Source organism: Notolepis coatsorum, assembly GCF_963971535.1.
Source record: "Notolepis coatsorum genome assembly, chromosome: 2".
NCBI classification, from domain to species: Eukaryota; Metazoa; Chordata; class Actinopteri; order Aulopiformes; family Paralepididae; genus Notolepis; species Notolepis coatsorum.
Window position 1 is genome coordinate 128,154,443 of NC_140166.1, and position 12,080 is coordinate 128,166,522.

Genomic DNA, 12,080 nt, shown 5'->3' on the forward strand with positions numbered 1-12,080 from the left:
CATTATCTCAGCTACAAATAATATAGGATCTGCATTTAAAAAATAAACACTTTACTGCCCTTTTTGTGGATCTGTCAAAAGCATTTGATACAGTTGATCATCCTCTGCTCCTACAAATATTATCTAATATTGGTTTTGATAGAAAGGCTTGTGATTTGTTTCAGAATTATTTGTTTGAGTTGGAAGTGCAGATGTTTTTGCCAGTAACGAAGGGTGTTCAACAAGGTTCAATTTTGGGTCCCGTCCTCTTCATCATTTATTTTAATGATATTGTATCTTCTTTGAATCAGGGATGCAAACTTGTCACCTTTCAGCGAAATTCACAGTTTTTAATCCAAAATAGGTAATACAATTAAATTAGATTTTACATGGAAATAACCAACCAAAAACTTTTGTCACCTTTTTCCACCCCTGATCAGTTTGCATCCCTGTTGAACGATTGTCAAGCCCATCCTTATTGGCATCAGCATAAGGATTGCTGACTCTATACAACTGTCCATTGAGAAAAATTGGGTTTATTTTACCGAAACAGAATCAGCAGTTGAAGCAGTTTTCTTATCAGTGTTGGATTATGGAGATGTATTTCATAGAAATGTTGCTCCTTCCACTACCTGTTCCACCCGACGGGCTCGGTACCAACCCCAAAATGGCATATGGTCATAAATCAATATTTTTCAGAATGTTGCATATTTTTTGCGATTTTTTAATCAAACGTTTTCAAGTATTAACATCACTAACATGTCACAAAAGCATGTAGAATGTATATTATCATCAATACGTTAGTTTAGCAATAGGTTAAAAGTGCCATTGACTTACTTAAGCCTTTGCACTCCCTGCGGAGCATAGGCCACTGACGATTTCTTTGGCCTCCCGAACGATGTTGTGCCATCCCAGTCCAGCCTCTTTCATTTCCCCTTCCCAAGAACGGCGCCAGGTGTTTCGAGGCCTGCCGCGTTTCCTCTTTCCAGGTGGGTTCCATCGTAGGGCTTGCCGGGTGATGTTTGTGTCTTCCTTTCTCAGGGTATTGCCTATCCACATCAACTTTCTCTTCTTTATTTCTTCTGGCGGGGGTAGTTGTTTTGTGCACTCCCACAGGTCCAGATTTGTAATGACATTTGGCCATCTCACTCTTAGAATGCGGCGGAGGCAGGAATTTATGAAGGACTGTACTTACTGCTTCAGCCCTACGGTTGTCTTCCAGGTCTCCGAGCCATACAGGAGGACTGACCTCAGCTTTGTGTTGGTTTTTATTTCGCGAGACCTCTATACTCTACCAAGTAGGTTGTATGCCGTTCTTGTTTTTCCGATTCGCACTCTGATGTCTTCTTCTGTGTCACCCGCTGTATCTACTACGCTCCCAAGGTAGGTGAAGGAGTTCGTTTCTTCGATGGCCTCTCCCTCTAGTTCAATGTTTTGCTGGCACTTTGTGTTGATCTTCATAATCTTGGTTTTTACCCTATTGATCTTCATTCCTAGAGTTGAGGCTGTTTCCTTTAGTTTGTTGGTCTTTTGTTGTATTTGCTGGTGACTGTGTGATAAGAGAGCTAGGTCATCTGCAAAATCGAGGTCTTCAAGCTGGTGCATCAGTGTCCACTTCTGTTGTCTTCTTCATGGTCCAATCAATGGCCAGCAGGAACAAGAATGGGGACAGCAGGCAGCCTTGTCTCACTCCGGTCTTTATCTCAAATGGGTTTGAGGGCTCCCCTCTGTGCAGTACCCTACTTGTCATCCCGTCATATGATCCTCTGATGATGTTGATGTACTTCGGTGGGATTCCATAGTGCTCCATCAGGTGCCACAGACTGTTCCTATCTAGACTGTCAAAGGCCTGTTCGAAATCGATGAAGTTGATGTATAAGGAGCTGTTCCATTCCAGGGACTGTTCGATGATCATCCTCAGTGTGGCGATCTGGTCTATGCATGACCTTTCTTTCCGGAATCCTGCTTGATGGTCTCTGAGGAGCATGTCAACGGCAGTCTTCATCCTATCTAGAATTATCCGGTTGAAGACTTTGCTGGCGGTCGAAAGTAGCGTGATCCCCCGGTAGTTCTTGCATAGTGCAAGGTCCCCTTTCTTTGGTATCTTCACTATGTAGCCTTCTTTCCAATCTTTGGGTATCCTTTCTTCTTGCCAAATTTTCCTCATGAGGGGATGGAGTGCTTTGATGCTTGTTGTAGTGATGTCGGTCTTGAATGCTTCACTCGGAATGGTGTCTGGTCCTGCTGCTTTCCCATCTCTCAATTGTGATATTGCTTTCCTAGTTTCTTCTTTTGTTGGGGGGGTCATTTTCAGTGGGATTGTGTCTGTTGCTGCTTGTATATCTGCTGGGATGCTCGCTGGTGCTCTGTTGAGCAGCTCTGTGAAATGTTCTACCCATCTCCTTGTTTGTTCTTCCTTTGTGGATAGTGTGTTTCCTGCCTTGTCTTTTATGGGCTTCTCTGATCTCATCCTTCTCCCCGAGAGCTTCCTGGTGATGTTGTATACCTCTCTCATGTTTCTCTGTCCTGCTGCTTCTTCTGCTTGTGTAGCAAGCTCTTCATAGTAGCATCTCTTGTCTGCCCTGACCTTTTTCTTTATTTCTTTATGGATCCTGTTGTATTCCTTTGTGTGCTTCTCCTTGGCTGCTCTCGTCCTGGCATTGTTGAGGTGGTCCTTTGCCTTTTTCCTCTCCTCCATGCTGTCCAATGTTCTTTGGGTGATCCACATTTTGTTTTTCTTTCTTTCTTCTTCCCAGACTTTCCTCGCAGGTTGTTTGCCACACGTTTTTGATCTTCTCCCAGCTTTCGTCGATTTCTTCTTCCCCACTGCCCATTTCAGCTTCTGGTGTAGTTTTTCTTCCAGTTTCTTGGTGTCATACTTTGTTGTTCTGTTTCCTGGGGTCCCCCTTTTCAGCTTCAGTTGTACCTTTGCTATGACTAGGTGGTGGTCTGATCCCACATCTGCAACTCTCTTTGTTCGCACATCGAGCAGAGATCGTCTGAACTGCTTCCTGATGCATATGTGATCGATTTGGTTGCATGTTTTCTGATCAGGGGACACCCATGTGGTCTTGTGGGTTTCTTTATGTGGGAAAAAGGTTCCGCCAATTACCAGGCTGTTGTCTGCACAGAAGTCCAAAAACATCTGCCCATTTTCATTTCTGCAGCCCACTCCTTGCTGTCCCATGACTGGTACGTATCCGTTGTTTTCTTTTCCCACTTTGGCGTTCATGTCGCCCATCAGTATAACCACCTCCCTTTCCGTTGCTTTGAGTAGTGTGTTCTGTAGTTTTCCATAGAACTCCTCCTTTGACTCTTCTGTGGCATCGTTGGTTGGTGCGTATGCCACAATGATCCTGAGTGTGATTCTTGGATGAGACGTTCTGAACTTTGCTGTGATGAGTCTAGAGGAGACTGGTTCCCATCCAATGAGAGCCTTCTCCGCCTGTGTTGAGAGCATGATGCCTACCCCCTGCGTGTGTGGGGCGCCTTCTTCTTCATGTCCGGAGTACAGTATCTGTTTTCCGGATGCTAATCTGCTCTCTCCTGAACCTATCCATCTTGTTTCATTTAAACCTAGGATGTGTAAGCCATAACTTTGCATCTCCTTTGCGATGTTGGCAGCTTTCCCTGCTTCGTACATGGTGCGCACGTTCCATGTTCCTATCTTTGTAGGTTTCCTGGTTGGGAGGACATTCGATCTCCTAGCTTCCCAGAGGCTTTGGCTAGCAGACGTCATATTTTCCATTTCGGATCCACCACCGGGAGACCTTGTGCTCAAGTTATCTGTCAGTGTTTTTGTAATCAAAAGTTAACCTCTGAGCGGGGGATTGGCCTACCCAGAGGTTCTTTTTTGTCAGGGTAGTGCCCCCTTAGCCCTTTGCCCTCTCAGGCCCACCGGGCAGTGGTTGAACCATTCTTCGTCTGTTCCCTCACCTGAGATCAGTTTGCCATGGGTGACCCTACCAGGAGCACTAGGCTCCAGACAACATAGCTCTCAGGATCCTAAGGACACGCACACCTCTCCACCGCGATAAGGTGATGGTTCCAGGAGAGGAAAGTGCCATTAGATAGTTTTAACTTCTCGATTTGCTGAAGTCTATTACAAGACGGCGACCATTTTGGAATTGTAGTTTTTTTGCTGCCATTTTGTCGAGGGGATGCATAGCTGTGGATCAGCATTGGAATTATTCCGAACTACACTTCCTGTCAGATACTGTGGGGGTTCAAAGTTCAGCGTTCTGAATGAATTATTTCAATAACTGTTATTATTCGGGATAATAAGCCACAAAAAGTAAAGTTTTTGACAAATATTGAAACACAGTTAGTTTCTCCTCCCTATTGTTAGCATGTAGCAACAATTAGATCTGAAATTAGTTTTAAAATGGTTGCACTGTGGTGAAAATAAAAAGGTACAGTAAATTACAGTAGATATCATTATCTGTTCTTATGCACGCCTGGTGATACTAAATCCAAATTGAACTCCGTCATTTGAAAGATAATGTATGTATATATATTAGAGGTGGGCATAGATACATTTTTTTAATCTAGATTAATCTATCTGCAATCCTGGATTTAATCTAGATTAATCTAGATTAAAATGGCTCAAAAAAAATAAAAAAAATGCCGAAGGCATTCAAAATATGTGTGTTCTACCCAAATAATGACCAGAAGTAAGTCCTTACTTTTTATTTCCTCCTTATGTTTCTCAGGCCAGGTGGCCCATTACACCATGAGCCCATCTCCCGTTTGCAAAATGCATTACAGACTGTTTGAAAAAGCTGTTTTGCTATGATAATTGGTAATGAAATATCAAAATAATGTTCAATAAGATGTACTTGTGTTTAATAAGTTGTTTTATTCAGAAGTTAACACAAATAAATAATATTACCAGTACAGTACAGTATCTAGCACACTCTCAGGAGCAAAACAGAAAGAATCATTTCAAACTTGAACTATGTGACATGGCTTGAATCAACTGCTCCAGTGGAGTTGCTCAGTGGCCAATGGTGTCAACTGTGGTTGTACTGGGCAGCTCCCAGGTGTGAATGGAACTGTGTGAATGTGAAGCAGGGCGTTCCTGAAAAAGAGCATCTGTGCTCAGCGAACCTACTCTGGGTAAATAAAGGTAAAAAAAAAATGTAAAAAAAAAAATGTTAATATTTTTTTTTTTTTAGATTAATGCGTTAATTATATTATCACGCGATACTAGTATAGCGTTAACGCAGCACGTTAACGCCGTTAACGGCCCAGCTCTAATATATATATAAATGTGCGAATTGGCTATAATAAGGTAATTTATTAGCATCATATTCTATATTCTATAATAATATTTCAAATTGCATTGGTCCGGATGGGATAATTCAGTACTGTATCTACAGAACCTTCTGTTTAATCATCTTCCCTTTATTAATTTCCTTAGATTTTTTATACACATGATCTCAAGAGGGTACTGAACAAGATCAGTTGACGTTTTTTAAGTTTGGTCATTAATATCATGGTGTTATTCACTGTCAAAGATTCAAAGAAAAATCATAATTCATATTCTCCTTTGTTTCATCACAATTTAAGCAAGCCTAGTAATAGACACAATATTTCTGACACTGTGAATACATTCCCTGAGGTCCATAGATGTACCTAGATACCAAGAATATGCAAATAGCCCTTGTAGAAGTGGAGCAATATTCCATTTACCTATATATTTTAGGCAAAAATATTTTACGGGTGGAACAGGTTAAACCCCTAGACACGGTCTATTATTCTGCTCTCAGAGTTATTACTGGCGATAGATATGGTACTCAACCACTGCATCCTGTATGATAAAGTGGGTTGATCTTATCTTGCAGAGAGGCAAAATAAACGTTTTGGTATCTTTAAGGCCATTGCTGGAAAATGACCACCTTATATCATAATGATGCTAGATTGGAATTATGAACCTTATCTGATCCACTCAAATAACACATTACTTATGATTAAGGTCCCTTGCAGAGTACGGCCTGAACATGGAAAATTAGCATTTTTATTTAATGACCCAGCTTCTTGGAATGAATGTCCTGTTTTTGTCTAACTGTTTAAAAGAATTACCTTTATTTTTTATTTGTGTTTTAACCTGTTTTAGCATGTCTGTAATAATTGAAATGAGGGAAAACCTTAATGATTAACTCAAGAATAAATAAGGGTTTGAAACGAAGGAGTGAAGGATGGAGGTGTGTGTATGAAGGTGAAACAGTGTGGGAGCAGGTGTGTGAGGGCATATGTGGAACACAGCATGACTGTGTGTGTGTGTGTGTGTGTGTGTGTGTGTGTGTGTGTGTGTGTGTGTGTGTGTGTGTGTGTGTGTGTGTGTGTGTGTGTGTGTGTGTGTGTGTGTGTGTGTGTGTGTGTGTGTGTGTGTGTGTGTGTGTGTGTGTGTGTGTGTGTGTGTGTGTGTGTTCGTGCATGTGTGTGCGTGCGTGTTATGTGTGTGTGTGTGTGTGTGAGTTGTTGACCTGATTTCATCGTCCCACATACATGGTGTCGATTCAGATCTGAGCTTGTTGACCTGCTCTCTCATCTCTCCATCTCATCGGTGTCGATTCAGACCTACTTCCTCCTCTCTCTCTCATCTCTCCATCTCTCTCTCTCTCTCTCTCATCTCCTCGCTCTCGCTCTCTCTCTACCTCTCTCTCTCTCTCTCTCTCTCTCTCTCTCTCTCTCTCTCTCTCCAGGGAAATTACTGTTCTCCGTTAGTTTCTTGGTGTTCCTCCTGATGCTAATCCTGTTGGGAAAAGGGTCACGGGTCACCAGTCAGTCACCGGTCTCAGTCTCTCTCTCTCTCCTCTCTCTCTCTCTCTCTCTCTCTCTCTCTCTCTCTCTCTCTCTCTCTCTCTCTCTCTCTCTCTCTCTCTCTCTCTCTCTCTCTCTCTCTCTCTCTCCTCTCTCTCTCTCTCTCTCTCTCTCTCTCTCTCTCTCTCTCTCTCTCTCTCTCTCACAACCTCATACTCAATGACAGCAAGACTGTTGAACTCATCATTGACTTTAGGAAAACCACACCCACTAAAACACCCATGCTCATCAACAATCAACCCAATTTCAGCCACAGTGCACATTCAAATACCTAGGAACACACATCAGCAATAAACTAAACTGGGACCATCACACCACTCATCTACTCAAAACAGCCAATCAAAGACAATTTCATCTCAGACAACTCAAGAAATACAAGGTCAGGAAAATTTAATGGTCCAATTCTACACAGCCATAATACAAAACATCATATCATTATCCATTATTGTATGGTACGGCAACACACCCAAACACACACTACACAGACTAGATAGGATCATAAAAGGGCATCCAAAATCATCAACTGCAAACTCCCCACCCTGGACTCCATACACAAACATCACACCATCACACGCGCAAACAAAATCTTTAGTGACCCCCTGCACCCAGCTCATCACCTCTTCCAACACCTCCCCTCTGGTAGGAGGTTTAGGTCACTAGGTAGTCGTACTGTGAGGTTCAATAATAGTTTTTTTCCCCAAGGCCATACAACTGCTCAACTCCCCCCTTTACCCCCTGCTGTTATGTTTCTCTGGTTTCTGTTACATTGAACTGATGTCTATATTTTTTCGTACTGTACTGTTCCCTCATGTATATGTTCTAGGTGGTGTTTTCTGTACCGTACTGTTCCCTCATGTATATGTTCTAGGTGGTGTTTTCTGTACTGTACTGTTCCCTCATGTATATGTTCTAGGTGGTGTTTCCTGTACTGTACTGTTCCGTCATGTATATGTTCTAGGTGGTGTTTCCTGTACTGTACTGTTCCGTCATATATATGTTCTAGGTGGTGTTTCCTGTACCGTACTGTTCCGTCATGTATATGTTCTAGGTGGTGTTTCCTGTACTGTACTGTTCCGTCATGTATATGTTCTAGGTGGTGTTTCCTGTACTGTACTGTTCCATGTGTCCTTTATGTTTTCTGTGGTGTATTGTCGCAGCTACCACCTGCACCGTGCTTGAATTCCACCGGCCTGGCCGTGTGGCAATAAAAGGATCTCTCTCTCTCTCTCTCTCTCTCTCTCTCTCTCTCTCTCTCTCTCTCTCTCTCTCTCTCTCTCTCTCTCTCTCTCTCTCTCTCTCTCTCTCTCTCTCTCTCTCTCTCTCTCTCTCTCTCTCTCTCTCTCTCTCTCTCTCTCTCTCTCTCCTCTCCTCCAAATGTGTGTGCATTTCTGTGTGTTTATATTTCTGTGTGTGTGTGTGTGTGTGTGTCTGTGTCTCAGTGGCAGGTCTAGCTGTGTCACAGTGTCGCCTTTTTCCCTTGAGATGACACGTCAGTTAACCTCTCAGTCAGCCTGCTTGCTCTGTGGATGAGCGCCTCTGTGTGTGTGTGTGCGTGTATGTGCGTGTGAATGTGTGTGTGTGTGTGTGTGTGTGTTTCAGAGCTTGGTGGCTTTGACATTGTGGATGAGCGCCTGCTGGTGGTGTGTTCTGATGCATCTCATGCGGGTGGCAAGAAATAAACGCTGCATTATTGACGCCATATTTCTGTCTGTGTCGTGTGGTGATGCATAGCAGACCTTAGATTAAGTCGTCTGCACTGGAGTGTAAAATGACAAATGTGTGTGTGTCTTTGTGCATGTTTTTGTGCATGGGTGTGTGTGTGTGTGTGTGTGCGCGCGTGTGTGTGTGTGTGTGTGTGTGTGTGTGTGTGTGTGTGTGTGTGTGTGTGTGTGTGTGTGTGTGTGTGTGTGTGTGTGTGTGTGTGTGTGTGTGTATCAGGGCGAGGATTAGTCACAGTGGCTCGGTGAAGCTGAGCATCTACATGACAGTCTACACCATCACCTACGTCATTCTCTTCATCTACGAGGCTGAGGTACGGCCCCACACACTACATTACCCATACTGCACCCTGGTCGATATACTCTTTCAACCTCCGCTTGGTTTGGACCTCCTCACCATCAGGTAGAAGGGCCAACATTATAATTGTACCAGATAAGTTAGGGAAAAGCAAGATTGGCTCTTCCTGACTTCCTTAAAGGAAAACTCCAACATTTTGGGAAATTAGCTTATTTGCCATCTACCCTGGAGTTAGACAAGAAGATGCATACCTTTTTCTTCTCTGTGCGTGCAGTAGGAGTAGGAAGACGTTGGGAACTAGGCTAATGGAGGAACCTACTTCCAGTGACTGATGCTAAGCTAGGGTAACGATGCGTGTCTTCCTACTCCTACTGCATGCACAGAGAAGAAAAAGGTATGTATCTTAACACTCCAACATTTTGGGAACCCTGGAGTTAGACAAGAAGATGCATACCTTGTTCTTCTCTGTGCATGCAGTAGGAGTAGGAAGATGTTTGGAACTAGGCTAATTGTAACTTAGGGGTACAATTCCCTGACTGTATTGAGAGTATGGTATCATTAAACCACTACTTAGTTATGTACTTTAATTACTGGCCATACAGTACACGGTATATATGATGAACACCCACACAATAACACGGCTTAACAAAGAAAGTCCTGTTTCGAATATTTATTAGAAGAGCAGCAATAGTAGATTACAGTATTGAGAATTATGAGTCGCGCTTATATGGCGAAGAACACTTAAATAGGTCAAGAGCGTAAGTCCATGAGCATATTACGATGGGTATAATTAATACCACCTGTAGCATAAGAATTATATAAGGCACACTCGTAGGTCAGCTGGAGATACTAAGGGGGTTCCCTCCGGTTGTAAGCCAGCAGGGGAGAGGAATTGTCGGGAGCAAAAGTCTGGATCAACGAGGAATAAAGATACTCCAGGTACAGGAGACGGTGCAATAATCCCTTGGTCCTTAGACAAAGCAACAGCTATACTCCGGTATGCATTGCAGCATGGATGAAAGCTAGCCAGCCTCTGGGTCCTAGAGGCGGGCTCGACGGTGCTCCTCACAGGGTAGATCCCACACAGCAGTGGGGTAGACGGTTCTCTGCTCCAGCAGCCACAGTACCAAAGCAATATAATCCAGCCGGAAAAGGCTCTGCATTCGTCGGTGTAGGTTATCCAGTGTACATATCCACACGGTTCTCGTCTAGGACTCCTCGGATGGCGGCACAAGGTTAGGCCGCCCAGCCTGGATAAGCACACTAGCTCTGTACGATGAACCGGTGGTAATGCTGGTCACTGTAGAACGGTAGCCGCACGATACACTATACATAATAGACTATTACTTTATAATAGAATAAGTCGAACTCGACGATACAGCGTTAAACTCTGACACTTTAGCTATCAATTCGCACGCGGTCTCAAGGCTCTATTTAGGGGCAAAACGGGCCCACTTCACAGCACGTTGTATCGTGGTGAAGGCTTCAGCTTTTAGTTACTAAGTGCATCTGTATCCACCTGCGCCGTATTTATACGTAAGGTGAATAATCTAGTGCCAACCTCATTTCTGTCTCGTATTACTGCGCAAACCTGGGCATGTTGAGACATGTCTTAGCGGTGGCTTTGAACTAGACATTGGGGGTATGGCCGTTGGCGCCTAGGGGGTCGCTGTCCAATAGGAGAACGAATATTATGGTCTGGCCTGTACCTAGGTAAAGGGATATTCCGTGTATATGTACAAAGAATATACAAGGGATATCAGACGATATACAAGTATTATACAATATATCTCAAGTAATAAATATATATATTCGGTTTAATCTGACCCTTTGTAACACTAATGGAGGAACCTACTTCCAGTGACTGGCGCTAAGCTAGGCTAACGGTGTGTGTCTTCCTACTCTTACTGCATGCACAGGGAAGAAAAAGGGTATGTATCTTCTTGTCTAACTCCAGGGTAGATGCCAAATAAGCTAATTTCCCAAAATGGTAGAGTTTTCCTTTAAAACAGACCAGAAGCTCATTGGCTATGACTATGCTCACTAGCAGACCAGAAGCTCATTGGCTATGAGACCAGCAGCTCATTGGACTGCTGAATGCAGCTCATCCCCTAAATCTCACCTCCTTATGTGTTATCGACAGTAAGTCACAAGGCTTGCAGTGGCAAATTCTCACATCAATCTCTCTTTAATTTCTTTAATTATACTAGGGCTGCTCAATTATGGCAAAAATCATAATCATGATTATGATTATAGATAATCACTATTATTAAACATGATTGCTCATTGATTTTAGAATATTATATGACGACAACTGAATTTATTTGACCTTTCTTCCCGAATAAAGGCTGCCTTTCTGTCATCTTCTACAAATTACAAAAGACGTTTCAAAATAACTGGAGAAATGCACCGTGGCTCCCTCCTCCCTCTCAACACCAGCTGAAACTATACTGTTTGGTTTGGCTTGGGGCGGGAGGGGCGGAGCACACCACTGAAGGGAGGGTGCGCTGCATTTACAACACAAGACAAAATGAGAACAACACAGCACAATCATCGTTTTATCTTGATTATCTTGTTTTCATGATCGTGGGAAGCAAACATCGTAATTCAAATTGAAACTCTATTAATCGTCCAGCTCCTAAATTGTACATCTGCAAGGAGGGTGATAACATTGGCATATGTGGTGATCCAATGGATTTGTAACCCACTTGTAAGGTTAATGGCTCCATCTGTTTCTGCATTTCCTTTGCTATGGCTTCAGTGCAGCAGGACAGGCTGTGTTTCGGAATTGCAGCCGTTGAACACAGCATTGTAATGATAATAATAATAATTCATTACATTTATATAGCACTTTTCTAGACACTCAAAGCGCTCCCCACAATGTAGGGTGGAAATTGCCTCCTTCACCACCACTGGTAGCACCAAAACTTGGGCTATGCAGGCTCAATGGCTAACATAAACTGGCACCAGGCACACATCACACTACACTACACAATGGCTGAACGGCTCAGGAGACAGGGATTGATATCAACCAATTAAGTGGAAGGGATGATTAGGAGACCTGATTGGGAATTTGGCCAGGAACGTTGCATTCATGATGCACTGGAGATGCTTGGGAACTATCAGTGCTTATTTAACCAGGGTTTCCCCCAGAAAGATTGCTAGGCCCGGTCACAAGTGTCTTTTGACCGGCATCAGACTGATGAATTGAGCATTGAATCAATGATAACACAGATTCCATTACATTAAAGGGGACATAT

At 43.2% G+C, this 12,080-nt stretch overlaps 1 protein-coding gene across 1 annotated transcript in view; it reads left to right on the forward strand.

Annotated features, from left to right (window-relative positions):
- Positions 1-12,080, forward strand: part of tmem145 (transmembrane protein 145) — a gene marked incomplete at its 5' end in the record, with an annotated part of 144,936 nt that overhangs the window by 106,651 nt on the left and 26,205 nt on the right. The window contains 2 exons of the mRNA XM_084308291.1: positions 6,687-6,768; positions 8,743-8,836. Coding sequence (XP_084164417.1) covers positions 6,687-6,768; positions 8,743-8,836 — 176 coding nt within the window. The remainder of the gene's footprint in view (positions 1-6,686; positions 6,769-8,742; positions 8,837-12,080) is intronic.